General features: G+C 44.2%; 1 protein-coding gene across 1 annotated transcript in view; it reads right to left on the bottom strand.

The window, feature by feature from the left end:
• The window catches only part of LOC135394418 (GTPase-activating protein skywalker-like), a 282,666-nt gene that overhangs the window by 50,873 nt on the left and 205,043 nt on the right, over positions 1 to 26,750 (bottom strand). Inside the window, exon 7 of the mRNA XM_064625152.1 lies at positions 22,130 to 22,246. Within this exon, the coding sequence (XP_064481222.1) occupies positions 22,130 to 22,246 (117 nt within the window). The remainder of the gene's footprint in view (positions 1 to 22,129; positions 22,247 to 26,750) is intronic.

Raw genomic sequence — 26,750 nt, forward strand, 5'->3', positions numbered from 1 at the left:
CACGTGGAACGTGATGTCCTCCCGTCAGGGTGAGTGACTCACCTCTGAAAGCCCAGTGCGAAGCCAGTAAAGTATTATATATATATATATATATATATATATATATATATACTGGAAGAAAGGGGTTCGGGCGACCGCGAAATTAAATAGGTACTAACAAAATATGAGGCAGACAACGAAGATGTGAGAAGTAGAAAAAGCGGGAGTTATTTATTTACTAGTGGAAAGTTAAGGGGGAAGTCAACGTTGCGGCGGAAGCTCCGCCTTTGTCAGGACTGAAGAATAACAAATGACACTTGGAGTTTTATACAGTGCTACAATGACGTCACAATCGGGGGGTTCCGCCACCTGGAGGCCGAGGTCATAGTCCGGGAGGTGGGATGGAATTCAAGGGCTGTGGACTGTTGTTCTGCAAAGAAAAGGAGAACAAGCAGCAGTACACTATCTAAGCAGATAAGTTTCTTATTGTTGACAGTACACCGGGGTCCTCGTTTATGATAGATTGGAATTCGTAGATAAGGTAAGACTCGTGTTCTCGGCACCGGTCGGAACTGAAGTTTGTTTGAAGAAGGAAAATTGAAACATCGTTAATTGAATGCCCTGGCTGGCTAAAATGGCGTGAAACTGGAAGATTCGGTTTTTTCGTCACGTCCGATCGGTGATTGTTAAATCTGATTCTGAATGCGGTTTTTGTCTGGCCCACGTACTGTGCTTGGCATGCGTTACATTGAACGAGACAGATAACGTTGGACGAATTACAGTCTAGGTTTGCTCTAATTGTCACTCTGAAGTGAGAACTAGTACTTTCGGCTATGGTGGTGTTTTGCATTGATTTGCATATTTGACATCTGCGGCCTTCACATGGGTGACAACCCATTTGTGAATCATTTGGTTCGTTGATTTTAGAATGAACTACGCTATCTAGCAGATTGCGTGCGCGCCTGTAGGTGACACGAGGTGCTGCGGAAAAATTTCCTTTGTGCGCTCGGATTGCTGAAGTATGCTATAGTGTCGATTCAGTATACCCTTAATGTTTGGGATATTTCCAGCAAATGTTACGATCAGGTTGATAGCGTCCTCTTTTGTGCTATGTTTTCGCGTACCGAATAGTGACTGGCGCTCTATTTTTCGGGCCCTGTTGAGAGCGTCTTTCACAAGGTTCGGTGGAAAATGGCGGTCAACGAATGTTTGTTGCAACTGATTTAGATTCCTGTCAAGATCGTCATCGTTCGAGCAGATTTTCCTGTACCGAAGGGCTTGGCTGTAAGGGATGGCAAGCTTTGTATGCCGTGGGTGACAGCTATGAAAGGACAAATACTGTTGGGAGTCAGTGGGCTTCCGGAATAGGTCGGTGCTTAGAACTCCGTCTTGTAGTCTTACCTGAACATCTAGGAAGTTAACAGTTGCAGTTGAATACGTGTGGGTGAACTTAATAGTGGGATGAAATTGGTTGAGATCATTTATGAATTCTATGAGGTCCCTTTCTGAATGTGGCCAGATCATAAATATATCATCCAGGTAGCGTTTGTAAAGTGCCGGGTTTCGCCGATTTTGCCGATTTTCTGCCACGTTAGGTCCCAAATAGCCGTCTACGCCCATTATTTTCCCATCACAACTTCTCACTAGCACGATGCTATACGAGCTCATCCTGTGCACACTCGAGGCGTCCTTAACGAGTGCATCCTTTTCCAGTATGCTTTCCGTGTCCAACACCGCAAAATAGGGGTAGGGATGCATGTACTGTATCTTGGTGAAGGAGACGCTCTCCCCCGCTTTTGGCATTTCGAGAATTACTTCGTTTACATCTCGACACAGACGTTCGTGCTGCTCCAACGCCCTTCTCGTCCTATAACTGCTCGTGCATTTCTCACAATAAAAATAGTCACCTCGTTCCATGCAAGTGCTAAATTTTCTGATTCCATAGAAATGCTCCCTTACCTCGAGCAGGTGGACTTTATCCTGATAGAGCGCGCAGGGAATCCGCCCGGTAGATATCGAACTCGTCTGCTCGTCGAACACGTAGATGTACACGGAGAATTTGTTTTTTCTCTCCCACAGGGAAATGTCTTCGTAAGTGACTGGAAAGCAGGGCGGCCAGTATGTTACACACGTCTCCGGATTCGAAGGATTCATGTATTTGTGGTATCTGACATAATCGTTTGGGTTGTTCCTCAAAGGATGCAACTGTGCCAGCACGCTATACTTGAAACACTCGTTTTCGTGATTTGGTGGAAGTTTGACGTTTGTGAGAGTCTTTGTTTTTCTCTTCAACATTACGGGAAGCTCGATCGTGCACCCAATCCGCTTCGGTTTTAAGCGCGTTAGTTTTAAGTCGACACATTGCACGTCGTTCGAGGTGAAACCAGATCCTTCTCTCGCATAGTTTTCTACCCGTTGCGAGGACTCTGCGATGGCAGCATTTATCGCGCCTTCGATTTCTTGGCGATTATGAACCACTCTCATGTGAAGGTTCACGTGGAGGAGATGAGAAGTCAACCCATCGGCTCCGTCCTTAATCATGAGCGCCTTCGAGCACAGACAAAATTTGAAGCGCATGGAATAAGCTTCGAGGACGAGCTTGATTACTGGAGCTATGCTCGGTAGATAGAGTCGCAAATCGTCGACGTTGTCGTCGTGCGGGGAACAGAGAAGCGTGTACCTAGAAGCCGTCCCGTCAAATGCCTCATCTGTGACAAAAAAAAGGAAGGAATCGTCTCTCCGTGACGGAGGGATGATTCTCTACAACGTGTTGATTCTACGACCCTGGACAGGCTCAGCTTCGTTTCGAAATTCTGGGCTTGCATCTGGTGATTCATCTCTAACCCTACCAGACAGAGTAATGAAATCTGCATACGACTGATCCCCTTCCCACATGAGCAATTCGTCTGCATTGTCATGCCCATCTAGGGGTTCGTCGTCGTCCGTCTCACCTATTACGAAAGGCGGACTACTAACTCTGTCGTCGTCGTCGTCACCTGAAAGGACGACTGGGCTGTTACCGAGATTCTCTAGTCTAGCTTCGTGCTCTGTTTCTATGGCCACGAGCATGGCATTGATGGGGTCGTACTGACATACGAGACAGCGTGGCGCTGCGGTCAAACAAAATCGGTACGAGATTTCCTCTCACGAAACAATGCTCACTTTTCCCTTCAGTTGAGGAACGCTTGAGATTGATGATGCTCATGAGAGAGGTTGGGATGAGTCCCTGTGCATTCAGTGTCATGCGGAGACAGCGGCTATCGCTTCCTGAAAAACAATGCGATACATAGAATACACTCACACAGCAGAACCGGTCAACTTACATTTTGCTCCACGAAACGTCTCACGTCGTGGATGAATGCCCCTCGTGGGCTTCCTATCAATCGTCGTAGAACCAGAGCACCTTTTATAGTCGCTACATCGCTCTCCTCCTCCTCGCATTGCGATGGTGTCGTCTGTACTTTGACCACTCCGCCTTCCGTCTTTCGCGCCTTTTTTTCTTTGCGATGTCGCATATGGCAATGGTACCATCGACATTGAATAAAACATTACACTAATGTCTAGCTAACACTCTGGGCCGACTTCTATTTGACGACGAGAAGATCCAGTGCGGGATTCGAACCCAGGAACATCCTACACTGGACGCGACACACTAGCCACTAGTCTAATTCGTGCTGCGTGCCGTTTTTCTTATTGCAGGGCTCGTGTCTACACATGTCCAAACATGTTCAAACACGTTCAATGACGTCATAGAGAGAGAGAGAGAGGAACTAGTGTGTCCAGGGGCGACCTCGACGGTTCGCCGCCCGTGTGTCAACACGTCCAAACATGTTCAAACACGTCTTAACATGTTCAAACACGTTCAGTGACGTCATAGAGAGGGAGAGAGACGAACTAGTGTGTCCAGGGACGACTTCGACGGTTCGCCCGCGTCTGAACACGTCCAAACATGTTCAAACACGTCTTAACATGTCCAAAAACGCTCAATGACGTCATAGAGAGTGAGAGTAAAAGCTTTACTATAAATGTCGAAGCGAACGTTTGATCGTCATTCTCGTGCCATCATGATCAGCTTGGTAGATACTCGTAAGTACCCAGGCAGCACAGCGCGACGACCCAACGTCGGTGCGCTTGCGGCGACCGACCCGACCGGGTCGGCTCCCGACCATGGTCCGGCATACGGTTTGCAACACGGGGATGTTAATGGTCCGTTATCGGCAGCCTGTATCGTACCCCAACGATTTCCCGAGGTGCAGCCAATGCACACTTACGGGTACCTCTTACCCCCAAAACAAGAGTTAATTTGCGCGATTTTTAAAAACAAAATCAATATGTCATTGTAGAAAACTCTTTATTGCATCATAGTCACAAGATACATGGGTTCTTTAATGCATTACTTCACCAGCAATGAAAAAAAATTAGTGTTACATTGAAAGTATATAACCGCCAGTCCCGCAAATGTACTATTTACTTCACAAATATTCACTTAACACAGGTTATATGGAACAGAGATAGAAGTTGGAACTCGTTGCCAGTTAAGTTAGACTGTTGAAAGATGAAAGTCACTGAAAAGGTTAGCCAGAACATAATTGTAGGCCGGTTCCACGTTAGCTCAGACAGGGAGGTCCCATGGACCTCCTGAATTTTCATGATTTTTATATATACAGTATTTTGGCGCTCATCGCAGATCATGATCAACATTGGGAAAATTAATCATTCGAATACTTTCCCTGCAAAAAATCGAGAAATCCTGCCCTGAATTCAATTGTTGCAATTTTGCCGTATTTGCACGTGTATACATCCTGAGTTTTAAAATATATCGTAGTGCAATTTTTTTGTGCTTTAGTATACCTACCTGCCAGCACTCCGAGCACAAATTTAGGCGCACAGGTGCAACACTGTATCGTATAAAAAGCGGCGAACATGCTCTGTCGCGCAGTTTTGTTCAAACTTCGACGCTTCTTGCTCTGGCTGTAGATATTTCCGACACGTTCATACGCAGTGGGGCCGCCTTTTAACGCGCTAATCAGCAGTATACGCCTTTGGAGAAGAAGTTTTTGCGTTAGATGAAAGGCCTAACATCGGGCCATATCCTTGCACAATATATTCGAAATCAAGTGGGACCTGTTTGAGGAATACACGCGCAAAATCCATGTTTATTTCGAAATATGCCTAAACATTTGCCTATTTCAGCACATGCCGCTAAGAAGTATATGCAGGATGGATATATCAGATGAAAGAGCATTAAAAGCTGAGTGAGCTGATACCAAGCATTGCGATCAGGGACATCTATAGCCAGAGATATCAGGCGTCGAAATTAGGACAAAAGTGCGCGAGAGGGCATGTTCGTTTTTTTTTTTTTTATAGCACACAGCGTTGCACCTGCGCGCATAAATTTGATCTCTGACAGCTGGCCTGTAGGCATAATAAAGCAGCATCAAAAAATTTCACAATATCTCTTAACACCTGGGAGGGATACGCGTGCAAACACGGCAAAACTGAAACATCCGAATTCAGGGCCGGATTTTCTCGAGTTTTTGCACGAAAGCTATTCGGCAAAAATGTTGATCATAATATACGATGAGCTTATAAATATAAAAAATACTGAAGACCCAGGAGGTCGATGGGACCTCCCTCCTTGAACTGACGTGAAACCGGCCCGTAACTAAGTTTCAAACGCAGTTACACGTAATAAAACGTAATGAAAATTGACGTGAAGTTCCTAAGCTACTTTAGAAATGTAACAGGTTACCTTAAAGTTATTTTCTACTCAATATATATACTTTTCAGCTCTTGACCTGTCTATATCGTTAATTCAGACCTTGCTGTCACAATGGGCGATTCAAGACGTTTCGAAATAGTCTTGATATACAAAAATGATATCAATATCTGCTACGACAAACGAAGCCTACATTTATAGGCTTCTTTAGGGAGGGATTTGATGATTTTGATCTCGTAATAAGGTACATGAAAAAGGAGCACAAAGCAAGTTTATGCTCTACGAGTTGTCCCCTACATACATATCGTAGAACCGTGCCAAGTTTTAATCCTGATACTCAATGCCCTCTATCATTATCAATACACTGGTTATCGTTAAGATGCGTGATACCTGAGCTTCCTAATGCTCGGCTAAAACATAATTTGTAACATTCACCGTGTAACAACGGGAGTTATTCGCGCCGTGCACGTGCCATCTTTCATCTCAAGTCATGGGGGAAGGGCTCAGCCTGCGATGTTTTTAGACCAGAATCAAACAAAAGGAACTTTGAACTTTCTTCAAGTTACTTCGACGAACTTAAGCCCCCCCCCCCCCCCGCCGAAACAAAAGAAAAAGGGAAAGGAACGAGCTCCTCAAGAAGTTACTGGAGCTCAAAAGCAAAGAGCTATGCAGAAAGTAAGCCGAGTAGCCTAGTTACAGTACCGAGTTACTGGTAACGAGTTACGCGCAACAACATGGAACACGTGAACAACTTGAGAATCCGTACTATATGTGTCATGATCGATCTATACCTTCCTTAAGGAAATAGAAGAAATATTTGCGCATCTTTGCTAATACGAGGGCAACATACACATAATTTGGGAACCACAATCTAAGAAAAAAGGTGTGAGAAGGTGGTAACTTCCTTAGTTACCTCCTAAGCCAACATAGCGTCTGATAAGGGTTGTAAAAAGGTGGTAAAAGAAATTATCATCCATCCAAATTACAACAAAAAGATGTACGCCCCCCTCGCTCACCGAATCAGAAGCGGTAATCCTATTATTCGTGGCAGAGAGTGAGGTAGCAGGTAGAACTTTGCAACCTTTTAGGCACAACACAGATTAGACACAGCATAGGCACAGCGCGATAGATTCATAGTGTTGAAACCGAAGTGCGGGGTGGATTCTGAAAGTGGAAGATAGCTTGAGGTCAGGGTTACACTGAGAAAAGTACACCACACCACAAGATGCACACGTTATTCAATACAGACCAAATAGCTCAACTTACAGTTTTCAGCATGACATGACAAGATCCGCTAGAAAAATCTTGACCATCATCACTGGCTCTGAGGCAGAGATCTGGTGGTGGGCACTTCGGTGATACCTCCATCAAGGCATTGATTTCTTTAAGCACGCTCTGGTAGTGGTCCAGCATGACATTCTGAATGAAAGATCAGGATAGCTTTCATTCACTCACAGTTTCAAACAAATTGACATATCATGCGACGATCACATTACGCAAACAGATTAAAGCGGAATAATTTATTCACTTCGGAGGTTCCTTTTTTTTTTCTTTTCTTTTTATTTAGAATGACTACAAAAACGTACCTTGAGCTGAAGTCCTCCAGCATTCCAGTTTTGTACGCACGCAGGAGATGGAAAGCACAGCTGCAGCACGCAGTCGTCCTGAGAAATGGTTATATTTCGTTTGATGTCAAATACACAATGCATACAATTCCACACTTTACTGAACCATATTTTCACCAAAACGGAGTCCATTATCCTAAAAGCAACGCATAAACCACAATGGATCACTGAAGTCAAAACTATGCGATGCTGCGCTGCTAAGCTTCGAGAGAAGCCTTCTAGAACGGTGTCACTCATGTTGAAAAGCATCTATGAGTAACGTTTATCAATGCGAGGAATATCACAAAAAGAAATAGCACTTACCACTCGATGAATCGCTTAAAAATGTTGGAATTCCTCTAAAGTTTCGGGAGCACGCCCGGATACATTCGTTTCTCGCAGCGAGAGCGACGGGGACTCCGACAGTGGAAACACGGCTGGATGATCGAGGAACATCATTGGCCAGATTCGAAACTGTCGGTTACGTGATTGCATCACTCGGCGCCTGACAGTCTGGGAAGAGAAATCCGTTGCTGCACCCCGGCCATGTGACTGATTGTCGTGAAGTGATCAGATCAGCATCGGGGAGCGATCCTATATTTTGGTCACATGACCAAGGTCAGTCCAGACCGGGAAATGATCAGAGCAGCATCGGGGAGCGATCCTATATTATTGTTTACATAACCAAAAGGAGACCGAGCGGGAAATGATCAGGGCACCGTCGGGGGTCTACCTTATCTTCTCTTATGTTCTCCCTCCTCAGTTCCCACACCGCTGGGAACCAGTCGGGCGCTATCGCCCGTTCAGGAGCCGAAGCCCCCATTGCGTTCCCATTCTTTTCCCGATGGTTTGTGCTGCCTGGGTAATACCCATGTCGTCATCATCGTCGAAATGTTTGAAGAGTTTCGTTTCCAGTTTACAACACTTTTGCTGCGCGTGAAGTCGGTTTTTTCCCGCCTCACAAATTTCGGGAGATTGGTAGCGCCCGCTTCTTCTGCACCAACAGCGGTGGATTGTGGTCCAAAGGTACGCTTCCTCGTTATTTTTAATACGTTCTATATTCGGTAACTTTTTTTTTTCAGAGCAAAAGCATTGGACGGACCGATTGATACGCCTGTTTCTCGGCTGTCGGACGGTACCGTTCGACGTACGTTGGGAAGGACTTCGACTATTGAAGGAAGATGGAGAAGATGGACCATCAGTGTCACTCTGTGACTGAAGAAGATTGTACGTGTCTTTAAAATAAAAAAAACACGTGTTTCTCACGCTCCTTTCGTGCAGAATACGAATGGCTACTGATGGGAGATCTACCCCTGGTCCTAACCTTCAAGCCTCCTCCGAAGACCTTCTTTTTGCGGATCGACGATCACCTGACCACCTGTCTGTCAAAAAGAAAAAGGTTGTGTATATATACTCTCATTCCGTCTCAGTCATGACGCCCGAGCAGAGGTTTGCAACCTTTGTGCAAACGCGAATGTATCGCGACTTGCTGCGATTATGCGATTATATTCACGGCGACAACTGCGAGGGAGACTTTCGCTCGATTCTCAAGACGATACCCTTACGTCTGTTCACCGTCAGTGGGAAGATTGCAAAGAAAATGAAGCGTTTCGTAGATTACAAGCTCAAGCTGTTGGAAAAGTATAGACGAGGAGAGACAGTCGACCCGTGTCTCATCAACGCGGGTTTCAACCGACCTATCGCCGTCGTAAGAAGCGTTTGTGCTTCTTCAAACGCGCAAACGTGTCAGGAGCTAGAGCCACCTTTCCGTTCAATACATTGAGGCAAATTTCGGAGAGGTGTTTCATGTCGGACGAAGAAGAACATCTCAAGACGGCTCGACGGCGCGGAGGGGGTAGAGTGGAGGGTGCTTTGAGTAAAGTGAGGTGAGGGCGGAGGTTCATTTCGGAGCGTAGATATATTGACGTTCTCCCGGAAAAATATTGCTACGCAACCTGTGATCCTCGTGCGTATAGTTGTGAAGATCCACGAGTAAATAAGCGTGGGGCGACGACATCGCTTGTTTATATGCGTCCAGAAAATACTCCAATCTTTTTCTGTCAAATAGCTGTTGCCCGAAATGTTCCATCTGGTGCACGCTGCGCACGGTTTGCCACAGTACGACGTAACTGGTGTTGTAGGATGTAGTTCTAAAATGGCTACTGTCGAAAAAGATGTTTTGAACGAGTAAAAAGGTCGACGCGTTGGCGTGGTAAGAACCCTGAATGAAAAGATCGGTCACCTCCTTCAAGGAAGCGGCGTCGGTCATGTGATCGCCGACGACGATCAGCGTAGCGCGCGACGTGTCCCACTGTCGCGGTAGCTCCTTGGTAAATTTTACGGAGTCCCCAAATTCGTCCTGCATACTCGGCGAAGCATATTTCTGTACGTAGAATATTTGTGACGGAGGCTTGTCCACCACGTCATTCAGGTTCCTCAGCACGTTTGCAACGAACGTAGATTTGCTGCACATGGAGGGGCCGCTTAAGATACAGCGAAAAGGATGACGGAAACGAAAAGGTTCGGGGGAAGACATTTTGCATGCGTACACTTTGCACGAAGAAAAAGAAGAGACTGAGACTCGAAGAGAAATGCATCGCTTTTATTTACATGTCATCGTCGTCGTCCTCTACATTGGAACTGCGTTCCCAATACAGATTATCCAGGCTAAAGTTGGACTTCTTTTTCGTCAGTCAAGATGCGGTCGAGGGTCTTCATCTTGTCTTGACACATTTCTTGACGTGCTTGCAGCCATTCCAGGCGGTGGACTTGAAAAGATTCCTCCACGATGCCGCGAATAAGTTCGCGAAGTTCTTCGTTTGTTGTCTTTCCTCGCCGACGAGAAGCGCAGGAGAATAAACCATACATGGCGTTTTCCACGTATCGGTCAGAATGATGACGCGAGCGCAGTGCGCGCTGCCTTTATACAGATAAACGCGAGCAAAGAAATGAGAGTGAAACCGAAACGAAGAAGCCACCCGCTGCCGCTAGGAGCGCGCGCACAGCGGGAGGAGTGGAGAGTCGAAACCGAAACAGCCCACGGTCGAGAGGGCGGGCGGTGCAGAGGGCGCTAGGAGCGCGCGCGCCCGCGCGCATGCGTAGCTGCTGCGGCGCGTAGCCCCAGTAAGTTGCTCGCTGGCTGTCGTGGAGAGCAGACGGGTGCTCGGTTGCTCCGCAGTCCCCGCGCTCGCTCAGTTTCTGCCTGCCTCTCTGATGGAGCAGTCGCACCCGTCGTCGCGGGGGAAAACGTGATTGATTTGCCGCGTTGTTTTACCGCGCTCCTTTTCTCGCATGTTTGCCGTACGCGCATGTTTAGACGTGTTTAGCGATAACCAACGAGTGATTTGCCGATGTTTGACCGCGCTCGTGTTAAGCCTTTTCTCGCATGTTTAGACTGGTTTAGCAGTGAGCAAGCCTTTTGTTCGTGTTGACGCCAGTTTTGCTGTTCCCATCTTGTGTTAGCTGCGTAGTGTTGTGACGCTGTGGTTAGGCCTCACCAGTCACCTTTTCCCCGATGTGTGCTGTTTAGCAGTAGCGGTTAGGCCTTTTCTCTCGCATGCCTAGACTTGTTGAGCAGTGTTACCATTTTTACCTGCCGCTAGTATCTTGTTCTCTGTCTTTCTCGCATAGAGCTATGATGGTAGCGCCGTCTGGTGTGACGTCTTGGAACTAGGTGACCACCTGTCGTCGATCTCTGCAACTACCTGACGCCAACAAGCGCTGGTCACTCCCGAGCGGTTTCTTCGCCACGACGTCGTTGATTTTCGAATAAATTGTTTCTCTCCACTCTATTTCTATCTCTTTTTTCTTCTTTTCTGCCTACTTTTTTATTTCTTTATTTTTTATCAGCTCAACTGGCCCACAACTCACACAGTGGTCTGGACACGTCTTAGATGCTCCCCAATTAGTGTAATGACTCACTGAATGATCCTAATTACTGTGGGGGGTCCCAAATTGCTCTAATTGCTCATTAATGGCGTCCAGGCCACTGTGTGAGTTGTGGGCCAGTTGAGCTGGTAATATACTACTGTACTGATTTTTATGTACTTTCCATGTCAATGGTTATTTGTAATTTCAACAAATCCGTTATGAATCGTGCGATGTACACCGCTTGTATATGATAATTTCATCTCATTGCTTCCTTAATTAATGCAATGCCCATCGCAATTATTACAATTACATCTGGTCTAGAGTACTTCAATTCTTCGGTAGCCAACCTCAAAAACTCCACCATTAAACCCAGTGGTTCTTCCGATGTTGATGTGCAAATATTTTTATAACTATTGTAGATTTAGCATACAAATTCTTGCACCTTCAATTCTGTAATTTGTACCATATCCCCGAATACGACCATGTCTAGGACATATTGAAATGCAGTGATAATAGAATCATTTCGCGGCTCTTCTTTTTCGAAGCAGTTTTTTATCATGTCCTCCCATGACTCATGATAACGAGTACAAAATCAGTCCACCTCTTCGCTGATGCTTCCTTGTTTGTTCAGTTTTCGAAGTGTGCGACTACGCTTAATTAAAAGCATATCTATGTTCATTGTATTGTTTAAAAATTTGTTATGCTATCTGGTTTAAAATGTTATTAATATCCACCTGTGTCGCTGACAAAATTATGGAAACTGATTTACAAAAAGATGTGATGTGTAAGAAAAATGTGTGCTTTTAATGACTCTATGTACAATGCAGCGCTAGAATCCCCCACCTCCATACAGGCGTAACGTTGACAGGGAGTGTAGGGGGAAGTTTATGGCTGGCGACTTCCCTCTCTCACTTTATTGTTCGAATCCACTAGTTGATCCTGTTTGTTAACTGAAAAAACACAAGTTTCTGTGGTGATTATGTGGTGTATTCACACTGCTTGCTTAGAAATAATTTGTGTGAATTAATTATTGTTTTTGACGTTGTTTCAGGTGTTTACTCGATTCATATTCTGTGAGTTGGGAATTATGTATGCATGATGTATTAGTTGTGTGTGTCGATTTCCTCTGTAAGATACTTTTAAATATTTCTCGCTTGGTTAGAAAATGACTACCTGCAATAATTATTGTCTTGTATTTGTCTCTGTGTGGTTCATCTATGTAGATTGCTTCGCAATTATTTTCCTGCATGTATCTGTTGTTTGTGTGTTCGATGATGCGCAGGTTTGGCTCTCTATTAGTGCTAGCTGTTGTATTGTTTTCTTACATTTGCGCTAGCCAGTTTGAATTTACTAAATTTGCAATGTTTCTCGTTTTGATTGCGTACTGTTTTCGTTGATGTTAGCATAATATTTCTCGCTTGCTTAGAAAATGCTTGTCTAAAACCGGTTTGCTCTGATATTGATGTCTCTTTCAGTTTTTTTTTTGTTTCTTGCTAGTGGTTGTTTTGCTATAATTCTTATTGTGTTCTTCAAAGTTGAATACTGCTAGCATCTATTTACGATAATTCACCAATAAAATATATTGCCGCTTAACAAACTTGGCTGGTTTTAAGAATATCCCCCTTTGTAGAAAATAATGTGAAAGAGAGAGAGAGAGAGAGACCCCACCCCTTGGAGTGACAAAGGATGTGCGCTTTCTTCGCTTTGGCTGTATCTGTAGAGGGAGAGAATGCCTCCCAGCTTTGAGGCAAAAGCGAAAGATAGCTAGCTTGGTTGTACCATGTCTATTATCTGTGTGTTGGATACCTCCATCAATATAAGGTTTGTAGTGTCTGTTAGAATAAAAATTATATAGTGTTCAATTAGATTAGATCACGAGTATGATTTTATAGTGTTTCAAATGATAAATTATTTTCCTCTGTTGTTTACATGTTGTAGAATGCGCCGCTTAGAGAAACCGGTTCGCGTCGATATCATTGTATGTTCTCTATTAGCATTGACTATTGTTTGTGTTCCTCTGTTCTTCAGCCTTAAAGGTCAGCTCCGGAGGAAACTCACTGTCACATATCACAACAAAAACTAGCATGCACAAAGGTTGATGCCTGCTGAACGTACTTCCAAAATAGTTTGGCCGAATACCCTGTATTTGCTGCGAAATCTGTTTTTTGGTTTGCTGTCCGATCGTCCGCTTGAACAGCTGACGTCACGGTCAGCTTTCGCTTTGGCTCTTCTTGGCTTGTTTACTTGCTCGCAGTTTCGCAATAGCCAGCAATCGTCACTCGTCAGGCTGAAAGCGAAATCGAGAGTCGCCTGTGCGTACGGGCACCATTCTCTGCGTCTTAATTTGATCATCTTTTTTTCTTCTCCGGCTGGTCAGTACACACAACTTTGTCTAAGGTGTCACTTTGTGAGAGATGCAGCGTGAGTGAATTGTGAGAATGGCGTGCTTCTCGCAGTACGAGCAGGTACGCTAACAACAAAGTGCTTTGTACCAAGTTCCCAGTTGATTTTGTGCGTGATTGGGTGGTACGAAACCAGTGGTTGAGTGCTCTGAACTTACCAAGGCAACTGTCGTGTGTGCTCGAAGCATTTTGCATCCGAATGCTACGAGGTCGTTCACCTGACGGCCGCTTTGGACTCGGAAAGTCGCTGAAAAGGGATGCGGCTCCTGCGTCGTTCGTCGACAACAAAGAGGATAGCACCAAAGGCCCGAAGTTGCAGGTAAGTGTCCGTACGAACTTGCACTATGGCTTGCACACAATGTGAACATGTGAACGACAAATATGGGGCTGCTAAGCCCTATAGTCCGCGGTTGTATGTAAAACTACGCAGTTTCTCAGAGGAATTGATTGCGAAATTACATGAGTTTGGAGAAGTCTGAGCTTGGGCACAGGGAAGACAAAACAGTCACAGCAGCTGAAATTAGCAACAACTTAGGAGTTCCTGTTTTGAGACACTGTGTCTGTCTGGACTTCTGTGGGATCACAGTCAGCCTTTTCCCAACCATGGAACTACCCCATATCCCACACATGGTAGCATATTGTTGTTCCTCTTTAAAAGCCAGGCTGTGTCTGTGAGTGCTGTGTATTCAAATCGTAATGTAAAGTTATTACGTGCCACAAATTCCATTGTGTTCTTCTATACTAATGAAGTTGACTTCAACAACCGCAGGCCTTCAAAAGGTGCTCGAGTACCTTGACCAGCAAGAGATGACGCTCAGCATGCACATCACATATTGGCACAAATAGGCGAAGTCATGAGAAGGACTCATCTGTCTGTGAATCATCGTTTTGACACATGGCACATTGCAAGAGGACCACATTTCCTTTATAGCACACCGTCATAACACATGTATGCTGTCCAGCCTGTGTACATTTGTTGGCAACATATTTCCTATTAGAAGGGGTACAGTTGGGGGCAAGCTATGCTGTTAACATTGTTGATCACATTTTGTAGCTTAAATATGAAGATTCCTTTTGCACAATTTTTAGCAATATTAGGCTTAACAGGTAGAATTATAATTTCTATGATAACTATAACTGCCCAGGAAAAAGGTGCATACAGCAGCGCTGGTGAAGCAACATCTGGTGCTACAATAATGGTGTCACAGCATTGTAAATCTGCACATGGACAAGCAATGATAATGGAAATCTGGTTCTGGTAAAATGGCTCACAATACTATGGCACATCATGGATATTTGGATCATAACGTTGCTTCACATATTCATGAGCATCAAGGTCTCCATGCAAGATGTGCACATCAAGACATTGGGAAGCAGCTTTGGCTCCATGAAGGTGATTTACAGTATTTCAAGCTAGCAGCGATTACTAAGCAACTGTCCTGCATCCCTCACTTACAGGAACTGGAACATTCGAAGCATTGTAGGGGATAGTGGATGTACCTCCCCTTCTGAAAGACATCCTGCCATTGTGTGCACTAAAAGTTGCCGTGCCTCAGTGCTGTTTCTTGGCCATGTATGTAAGATATCACAGCACCACTCCCACCTTATCTGTGCGCCACATACGTATTGTATCTACACATGAGGAATGTATGTGAGAAAACTACTGAAACATAGAATTGCATTGCTCATTTATTGCACAAGACGGTTCTGTCTGTTTTAGACATTCTAATAATGCTAATTTTCATGTCAGGGTATGTCCAGGAGCTCACTCGCGCTCTACTCGATCACTGTGGACGGAGGCTGTTCATGGGCTCCCGAACAGAAGGAAAAGACTACACAAGCTCACCGCAAGAGTTACAGTGAATGAGTCACTACGACGCTGACAACTCTGCAAGGCGTTAAATGCAAGCGGACAACAGAAGGCCTTCAGTGAACGTGTACAAGCAGACTCATACCTAGGATTTTTAGTTTTTGGCATTTCATTCACCATTAATCGGTGGCTTCTGTAGAAGCGTAGGGATGGGGAAACAAACACAAGATTTTCGTGCACAAAGTAATTGGTATTCCACGTTCCTTAGCCATTTGAACTACATGAAGTGTCAGGGAAAAATTAAAGGGGTTGGGACGCTTTCATAGATGTAGTTTGTCGCATCATGGGTGCCTCATGCATTGCGCACCATAATACTGATAATTTTTTGTGTGTCATATTTCGCGAGATAAAAGCCTTCGAATAGATTCCCGACTAAAGCGCAGATGTCAAAGACCTCAGAGCTACAGCCAATTCCACTGATAGCCGTAAGGGCTGTGACATCAGAGCTCCATGAGTTTCGCTATTCAAGATGCCCGTTTTCTACACACTATTCCCGCCTTGGTTGTAAAACACAGATTGGTACAAAGAAGCTTCTTTTATGTTCATGTGGGATGATGGTGTTGCAACCCCTTTCACTGATTTGTGGGGAATGACCTCATTTTGCACATAAGACTCACCACAGAACACCTCAACTGCACCTGTATTCTGTCCATCTTGCAGTGTACTTGTTTACCTGTTGCGAGGGGTTATGTGGGACAGTCAGGTAGTTTTATGATCTCTGTGTATTCAATAAAATTATGGCATATTCAATGTTATGTGTAAAATTACAGTATCTGTGGAATGTGTGGAGATATGCATTGATACAAGAAGTACCTTGGCTCCTGATACCAGCATGCAGATCCAGATGTAATAACGGTGTAGATGACGTATGCAAGCAACTCATCTTCATTTTTTTTTAGTGGTTGATTAATGCGTTGGTGCATGGCTGCGTTGGACTAGTAAACCAGCCGAAATAAGTGTGAAGATATCCAGGGGCTGATAATTACACTAGCACGGTGTACTTGTACTGTGCAGTCTACTCTTGAGCTCTCATAAGCCACGTATGCCCTCATGTAAGTATCTTGCTTGTGTATCTGGTGTTTGCTCTCTCGACAGTGTAAAATATCGGCAAATACGTTCATCGCGAATTTGCACTAAAGTTGTCATTCACTCGTACGTACCTACAGTGTGTATACGATAACATGGCGTTGCCAAGCACAACTCGTTCACCCGATTATAATGCCACGAAGTGTGATTTCTGTTCCTGTAACGTCAAACGCCATGCCTTCGAGAGGGAGAAAGATGTGCGCAAGTGCATCCCTTCGCAAGCAGCAAGTGATGCAGCAAGTGATGTAGCAGTGGTGAACCGTAACGATAAGAGAGTGAAGTCTTCAATTAAGCAATGAATTTACTTACTTTATCGAAGATACCTACAATGCGAATAACGATATCTTTCGTATGTAGGGGTAGCGCAGTTCGGTTGACGATACGTGACCGTCATTGTGTTCTTCGCCAGTTTGCCGCTGACCGGAACGCGACAGCGTAATTGCACGAATCCTAACTGCACAAGTGGTATCAATAGCGTGTTTTGGCATTGGCAGGTAATCCCACTAATAAAAAACGATGCAATCAAGAAGCCTACGTCGATCGAGCAGACGCGCTCCCTTCCACCATTGCCTGCCTACATTCCCGTATGCTCCGTAGGGAGGGATGCCTTGAAGCACACTGATATCACTTACGTCAGCGGTATACACCGCGTGAACAGCTGCCGTCATAAAAATGGCGGCCCCCATGTCTGTTTCGAAATGGTTAATTTAAGATTATTTAAAATATGGGGCTGTTTTGTGGAAATGAAGGGTGGTTTCAGGCAGAGTTCGATATGGGCTTCCAGAATATTGTTACAGTTTCAAGAAGTCAAGGTATCCCCGGAGCTCACCTTTAAGTCAGTGCTAGTCACTGTATTAATTGTGTAATGTCTCTCATTTTGATAGATTGTTTCGCTATTATTTTCCTACATGTGTCTGTTGTTTGAGTGTTGGATGATGCCCAGGTTTGGCTCTCTATTAGTGCTAGCTGTTGATCGTGTTGTGTTGTTTCTCATCTTAGCTTCCCTATTGCGCTCGAAATTAATTAAAACACTTAATAAGAAACATGATAATGATGGAATTATTAGTGTCGCAATAATGGCGATCACGTCTCAGACTTTTTATAATAACACAATTTGATTGTAATTGTAATGATTAAGATTGTCTTCTTTAACGAAGTGTAGTGTTATAGATTTTATTTCCTCTTCACTCTTAAAGATAAGGTCGGTGCGCTTATTAACTAAAAACTAAGCACTTACTTGTCACACCAGCCACTAAGATCTTGGTAACCGTAGGTAGTAAAAGTGGCAGTAGTAACATTTACTAATTGAAGAGGCTAGTAAAGAGCACTACCTCCAGCAGCAGGTCTTAGCTGATAGCACTGCCTTTGGCTAGTAAAAGCGCGACCTTCACTTAGTGAAAATTACAAAGTCTACACTGGGAAAAAAGAAAGAAAAAAGCATACATGGCTTGCGTATAATTTCGGAAAAAGGGAATGCTAAAGTTTTTTCAGCGCCAATATATTTCCCAACTTGTATATAGAAGTAGTAACAAACATACGAAGATCTGTCACCTCTAGCTGTGGTTGTGTGTGAGTGGGAGGGGGGGGTGTACTCGGGGGATACTGCGCCTAAACTCATATTCGCAAAGCATGGGTGTGAACGAAAAAGGACAGCTCTTCCTAGCAGATTCCCATCTGCTGGACAACAGATACTGATATAATGCATCGCAACTTCTCAGATTACGATGTCGCCGCCAGCCGCGAAGCGACTTCTTGGGTGTGGATGCGCGCATACGGTTGTCTCAGGAGCAAATAATACGCTACCGTAAGTCTCTCCCGTATTGAATAAAATACTACTCTACTGACACGTGTGTTTTTTAATCAAATTACCGTTTAACTCGGATAATATCGCCTCCATCACAAATTAACGGGCATAAAATAACATGTAGCAAACATAAGTATCGATCTAGTAACAGCTACTAGGCAAAACTTTCTGGCTAGTAACGGCAGTATTTACTGCTTTCCACAACTCTTAGCTAGTACTCAGCTAGTGACCAACTAGTAAAGCCCTTCGAGGGTAGTAACCGCAGTCGTTACTACCTTTTTACTAGCCATTTTTCTAAGAGTGTTGTGTTCGTGTCGTCCCTCTATGTTTCCCATAGTCTTCCAGGCTCTCAGTTGTGCACGATTAACTACTTACATCTATCGGCACTTGTAACTGAAATTAAAACCCGCTATTGCAATGACGATGGTCACGTGTCAGACTTTTTATAAGAAAACTTGGAATTTTGGTTGTTATCATATTGAGTAAAAATATCTTCTTTGATTTTGATTTTCGTTTCTAGTTTTGATATAGTATTGTATCGCTATTATTTCCCTACATGTAACTGTTGTTTGTGTGTTGGAGGATACGTCGGTTTGGATCTGTATTAGTTGTAGCTGTTGATTGTGTTGTTTCTCATTATTTCCTTACGTCTGTGCTATTCACTTAATAAGAAACTGGTTAAATAAATTTGTGTCGTGTTCGAATAAGGTATATTCAACTTAGCCTCTCTACTGTGCTTAAAATTACTTACATCTATCAAAACTTGTAACTGAAATTGAAACTCCACTATTGGACCGAAAGTGCTCACCAGAGTTCGAGGTCACTAATTACAAGTAACTCGTTACTATTACTAAGTTCCTATTTTTTGGTAACTTGTAACTTAATTCGCTACTTTTGCGTCATGGTAACTTTCAGAGGAACTCGTTCCTTTTTCAGGTAACTTTGCCAAAGCAACTTAAGTTAAGTTCTAAGTTACTTTTAACTCGTTTTTCACTCACGTCCACATATTTTCTTGCTTTCTCTCCGGTTTCTTCATGGCATTTTTTGCCATAAAACGTGATATTCAATCAACGACAGTATTTTATTCAGGAAGTAAGAACCGCTGCCATTGAAATGAAGCTGAACCATTGTGGGCCCACAGGGAATAAGATGCAAAGCGTTCGAATAGACCTCTAGCAGAGCAACGTCATCATGACATTGGTAGACAGACTGAAACTGAAACAAATCAGAAGGAGAGGACTGGATTCCACGAACGGGCACTTGTTCGCTGCCTCCCATTGAAAGAAAAGCACGACCGAGGGTCGCGTGCCTTTAAGGGACCATATCGTAACCCTCTCATGACCGTGACTTTCGGGCGCGACCTTGTTCACCTCTAGCTTCGAACGTACTTCAATTCTACCAAATGCGCTGTCGAACACTATGATGTCATTTGGTTACAAACAGGGAGAGGTCTATTGTTGGACATAAACGAAAACGTGTTGCATTCCTCCGCAGGCAACTCAAGGTCTAACTCAACTGCTCACGCGCGCTGCACCTGCGTAACGTAACGCTATTTTGTGTCCGAAGTAACTTGGAAGTAACTCGTTCTTTTTTAAAGTAACTCAGTAACTGCGAGTTACATTTCAGGCGAACTTCGTTATTAACTTAGTTACATTTTTCACACGGTAACTTAACTTGTAACGAGTTCTTTTTGACGGGTAACTTCTCAATCTATGGTGCTCACATCTCAGACAACAACAACTTTATTTTGAGATGGAGAGTGGGGAGGTTCGTCGCCAGAGGCGATACTCTACCCCATTGCTGGTGGGGATGTGGGGAATAAAATAATGAGCCCCTTCACAATAACGATCGAAGTCCGATGGTGTCCAGAAATGTCAAAAGAGCTTTGAGCGCAGATCATTGCTGGGCTGGATTGGGCCAGGGACCAAGCATCTCAGACTTTTTATAATAAAACTTTTTGATTGTAATCGTATTGATTAAAAATATCTTCTTTGATTAAATGTGCGATTCCATTTTAATTCTGATTAATTAAAAGCTTGTGTGTGTGATTACCATTAATAGAAAATATTGCGTCTGATTCTTTCTGTGTGATACCTCTTCAATGCTATTGCTTCATACCTGTAATAAGTAAGTATATTCTTTATTATGTGTATTGTATTGTATTGTGTCTCTTTTGTTTCAGGTTTTTTTGGCTGGATTTTTCTCCTTCACGTAGAGTCACAACATAATTCCCGGCACTATTTGGCTTTAATAAATATATTTCAACTTGTGTTTTTTGTGTATGATTCTCCTTTGCATGTCTATGCTTGCATGCAAACCGCCTACCGCACAGCTGTTGTAACGAGAAAAAAAATTGCGAGTGAAGTCTGCCCAGGCGGAAAAATCGCGAATGAAGTCGGCCCAGGTGCGATGGTGGCATCGTTTGGCAGTGCTGCCAGCGTGCATGTCCCTACTTACGGCCCATCGCGCGGCTGTTGTAACGAAAAAAAAATGTGAGTGAAGTCAGCCCAGGCGGAAAAATCGCGAATCAATAAACGCGCTTACAACTGATCACGTTTTTCCCTCGGCATGTAACAGTACTACTGGAGCATCTCGTTACAATTTGCAGATCCTGGTGGTTGGTACAGTGAAGGGGCGAAGAGATCTCGGAATCTGGGTGGGCAGCTGTACCTGGAGAAAGACTCCGCCGAGAAGATAAATTTGATCGTAGGCAAGAATCACCCAGAATCAGCCAACCCATCAATGAGTCATCGAGTCCTGTATGTGCTCGATCCTTGCATGGTAGACACGGCCACTGTGGGCAACGGGGTGATGTTGCGAGCATAGGCCAGTGAGCTTGTCGATATCGTCGAGATACTATCTGTCACGCGAACGCAAAGTCCGACCAATGTGGTGTTGTCCTATACTTGGGGCGCGAATAGAATTATGTGAACCTGACTTGGCGATGGTTGCGTGAACTGCTGGATGACTGTTGAGTAGAAGCTGAACACCACCACGTGGTTCGTTCATTCACCGCAATGACCTCGTGTGTTTCCGTTGTCTAAGCTCCGTTATTATGAGCAGCTACTGAAGCCGTTGCCGTTCGAATGTGGTCACTCTCTTGACGCGCGCAGTCTTTAGTACATCATAAGCGTTCTCGGATATCTAGGTAATTCAGGAACCTCCTACAAGTACAAGGCGACGACATAAGGACGTGGCCATACTTTGTATCCTGGCTGATAATGTTGCTGTGGGCAAATTAGCACGTACTCTACTTGCGAGAATCATCCTCTCCTTGTGGTCCGTCCATGTTGTAATGCTGCCCCTCGAAGACCGCTTTGTTGTGTCTGAGGCGCATCAGGCTTACATCGAGGTCAAACGTAGCAATTAAGGAAATTCGCAGAGGTCGGATACCACGGATATCACTGAGAATACGCTGGATTACGAATAATGACATGAACAGAATTATCTATTATTTCGGATGAGGAAAATATCTACTGACAGCGATGATGACTATGACACTGTTGCATGCAATTATCGAAACGAGACCACCCCACACCATTCTGATGGGCTATAGCATACTAATAACGATAAGAAAACAATTGCAATGTAGGAACCCAGACGAGTACAGGACGAGTACGAGAATGACGAGAGACTCGTCCCGTACTCGTCTGGGTTCCTACAACTGTTCTTTTATCATGTCCTACCAACAAGCCAAAGTCCTTGCTCTCTTCAGTAATAGCATACTGACACACAAAGCGTATTATGAATGGATGAAAACATATACAGACATGAAGAAAACAAAACAATACCAACCTGTTGTACAGGTAAGGAATGGCACGAGGGCAACGGAGGGAGGTCAGTAGAGGTCCATGAGCGCACGGAAGCTTCAGCCTTCAACAGTAGGTCGTTCAACGATTTTCCACTTATCCCCTGCATGGAGAATGTTAGGTTTGCAACAAACTTTAATAGCATATGGAATACAAAGGATTGCAGCAATAACATCAGACACAGGTGCAGAGCGAGCCTCGTGGAGAGAGGAAGATGTCCGAAAGCGAGCTACCGGACGATGGACCACCTTTTGAAATCTTTTTCAGTTGAGAGGTCGTACTTGAAAAGGACCTTTCCGAGCTCGTGTCCTCATCGTTCCACTCCATGGTGTTATTGTCTATGGGGGAGGACGAGGCAGCAGACAACGCACTGGTTGTCTTTTCTTGTGGTTCTGTCTGTGTAGAGTGTGTAACCATTTTAGGTTTCTGCTTAGCAGTTTCTGCAAATGACTAGCTGAAGAGGAAGGGATATACTTTTTTCCTGGCTTCAGGATAGGTGAGGTTTCGTGTGGTATTGATATGTAGTACCTCCTTTTCGATTTTCCATTTTGGGCAAGCGCTGGAGTGTGCGGGATGTTCACCCAAGCAGTTAACACACTGGCAAGAATCGGCACTCTTTTGTTTCATGGCCCTGCTGGGCACACCGTGCACAACAGGGTGAGCCCCTGCATGAGTCTGCTGCACGCTCAAATCGGTTGCATTTAAAACAACGTAGAGAGTTGGGGATATATGGCCGTAAGTAGTCAGATATTCTCCCTTCAGCTTGTCTGGAAGCGTATGGTCAAATGTAAGTATTGTATTTCTTGTCGTAATGTACTCGTTATTCTTGAGTATTTTTATTTTGCTACACCAATGACGTCCTGATCTTTCAAATTTTCTAGGATGTCCCCCTGGGGTACTTCAATTATTCATAATTCATTCATTCATAATTCGTAGAGAGATATGACACCTCGGCATGTGTTTAACGTCCTTTGCAGGGAAGCAGGTATTTCCTTACCCATCATCCCCAAAATTCTTTTGCAATCCTCTTCTGAGGTACACTTCAACAAAACATCTCCAGATCTCAGGCATTTTATCTCTGATACGTTTTTTGATAAGGATGTAACCGCCTTCTCAACGAAGAATGGTGACATCTTTCTTTGTCGCTGTCACCATAAGTCAAAACAATGTATTTTGCAGTGAAGTCCTCAGTAGGTTCAACTACTTCGGTCCGGAGGCGCTTTGCGCCCCCATCATTGAAAATGAAGAATTTCTACCCATAAACGAGTTCAGTTTGATAAACGGGTATTCCTTCCTGTTGTCCACATTTCATACCGATACATTTGGGAAGGTCCCGCAGTTGTAACAACCCATCCACCGGGGCCCGACCAAGACCCCGACCGCTACCGTTCAAGGTTTCTATCCCTTCACCTTTCATACCCTCGGCACGGTAGGTAACACCTTGGGACTGGGGCCCATGGTAGCGCCACTCACCAAACACCAGCCGGAGCCGGTGCCAACTGCGGGGCTTTATTTGATGATGATGATGATGATTGGGGAGTTTCATCACCAGGGGCGATACCCTACCCCACTGCTGGTGGTGATGTGAAAAATTGGATAATCAGTCGCCTCGCAGTGAAGAACGAAGTCCTACGGTGTCCAAAAAGGTCAGAAGAGCTTTGAGGGCAAAGCGTTGGTGGGCTAGACTTTGCTATGAACCAAACAATTTTGACACCATGGTGTTCATGAACCTTTCATATGAATTGCATACCTTTCTATTTTTCACAATCTGACAATTTAATGTATCTCTACAATAACAATGCCAACTCATTTACATCACTTTCTAGAGGCTTTGAAAGTTGGTGAATGTATATCCACTTTATACCTTTAAAGGAAAAGCCTGATACTGAAGCACTAGAAAATTTGTGTAGAAAATGTTGTTCAAGCTTGTCTGGTTTATCCAAAATACATTTTCTCACTCATATTGTTATTGAAGCGTGCCATTACACGTTTCCACGTTACATCACGTTTCCGTTTTGTTTCTAGCATGCGCGGATCACAATCACAAACCTAAACTACTAAAGCATTCTGCATTTACAAATTTTGTGGAATCAGAAATGCCACATCCTTTATGAAGTGCCATTTGTATGATTTGCATGACTCTTGAATCAAAGCTCTTTGTCACACGCAGTTGGGCTACATGGAATATAAGCTTCAACAAAACTGATGTGCGTTTCCACTGTCACACATTAAAATTCCTTTCCCCGACACTGGTAATGGGCATATTCCATACTTGAAGCAGAGTCTTTTTACGCGGTGATGTATCCAGACTTCCCCAGCCCCCTCAAATGTTTGCCCCCCCTAATTTGCTTACCCGTCCACTGCCTACAAGAGGTGGACCTTGCTATTTCCCTCCAATTTTGTGCAACCCTCCTCCACCCCCCGCCCAAGCCTGGGGTTCTGGATAAGCCACGGTTTTTCCGATCCACGGTACGCAAGCCAAAAGTTAGGTTGCTGGTTAATTGTTCTTGCTAATTATGAAATTATCATCAACAGATGTGCCACGGTTCTAAGGATAACAAAATAATGATGCCGCTCTAATTACTTAAATGTAGCTTTAAATTAAAATTATAACAAGTAACTAATGTGAATACCTTGGACAGTACAGGTTCATCACAAGCGCAGGACACACCTGTCAAAGCCTTCTTGAAAAAGGTTGGTGAAGCGGTTAGCCAACCTCCAGACGGAAAGCAAAAAAAGGATAAGAGCACTACTGCAACAAAGGCGTCGGATGAAGCGCAATATTGCAAAGCTCGAAAATGTGACTGATGGCATGACACAAAAAAAATCATTCTTCAAGAGAATGCTGATGTTCTTCCCAGCCTCGTAGGAGCGAGACCTACTAATGAGGCGTGCTGGAAAAGGGGCAGGCAGCGCACCATCTAAAAAACACAGTCCAGAACTCAGAGCGCTTGCACTGACGCTACATTTCTATTCTAAGCGGGCGTATGACTATGTGAGAGACACATTCGACACTTGCCTGCCCCAACCACGGACACTGAGAAAATGATACGAATCATTCGATGGAAATCCTGGATTTTGTAGAGAGGCCAAAGAAGCACTAAAAATGAAAGTACATGACACTGCATCGAAGAACACACCAACATCATGCAGCATAATGACAGACGAGATGGCAATCCGAAAACACATAGAATGGTTGGAAAAAGCATGCGTGGTTACATGGACTTTGGAACAGGTGCCACAACAGACAGCTCTGTAGCGAGGGAGTCTTTGTTGTTATCAGGGTTGGCTACCGGAAACGGAAAAGAGAAAGGTAATTACCGAAATTCAACAGGAAACGAAGAAGATGATGATGATGATGATTGGGATTTTTTTGGCGCAGCGACAACGAAGGTCATAATGCGCCAAGCTTGGTGATGTAATGTAACTTAAGTTAAAACTGTAATGACGTACTTAAAACCACAAGGTAACAGGAAACGACAATGGAAACGGAAACCAAAATTGTTTTAGTTTCCACCACCACAAACGGAAACGGAAACGAGATTCAAAAGTGGTAACGATAACGGAAACCAAATTCGCAGGACGTTTCCTTCAGTGTTTTAGCGTTAATATGAAAATTATATATATCCGCACTATTCTTCCAGTCATCATTCATTCATTGATTCATTCATTCATTCGTTTATTTTCGGGACTTTCTTTCGTGTTGAGCCCACTGCGCAGCAAGATGGACGCGAAAGTTTTGGATGACGTGTTATGTTCGCGCACGAGCGGAGACTTTTGAAACTTAAAGGCATGTATTTCCGCAACCTAGAAAGACATCTACTTGCGGTGTATAAGATTCGTGACGTACTTTGCATTAAAGCCTTTAGTGTTTGCGCTTGGTGTGGCTGTCCTTTTGCATCCATTATGTAACTAGAATATCTGACATGAAAAAGCCAAAACCAGACAGTACGAGTTCCGGATGAGAAACAGAAACCAGTATCGAAATTACCTCGGAAACGGAAACGGAAACGAAATTCTTAAAAGGCAACGGAAACAGAAACCGCTACCGAAAATCGTCCAGAAACGGAAACGGAAAGCCGAGGTTTTCAGTTACCGGAAACAATAATATGTTCAGTAACCAAACCTGGTTATTATGCTTGTTTTTATGAACAGCAGCAGAAAGCTTCCACTCAGGTACTCTTTAGTTGATGGGGTTTCCGGGGAACAACGAGGAAATGTCCGCCAAGGGCTTCCGATTGCCCACGAAGCAGGGCAGAAGTCATCTCACTCACTTGTGATGCAGCTGCAGCCAACAGTGCTATGCTTAGAAGCCTAGGATGCAGCCTAAACCATGAAACTGGACTCAAAACAAGCTTTTCGCATCCAGAGTCTGGGCAACCAGTTGTGGCGTTTTCAGATGTCTGCTCAAGCTCCTGAGGAACACACTGTGCGACAGGCACTGCGTTTTCCGTAATGATGGGGGGCATAGTGCGCTGGCGTCACATTCAGGAACTTCATATTATATCAGTATAATCAGTAATATATATATCAGTTGAAAATCGACCCTTCGGAGTGCAGAAGGTGCTGGGCCCATGACCAACGAGCACTCAACTGCCAGCTTTGCG

The sequence above is a fragment of the Ornithodoros turicata genome, chromosome 5 (assembly GCF_037126465.1).
Source record: "Ornithodoros turicata isolate Travis chromosome 5, ASM3712646v1, whole genome shotgun sequence".
NCBI lineage: Eukaryota > Metazoa > Arthropoda > Arachnida > Ixodida > Argasidae > Ornithodoros > Ornithodoros turicata.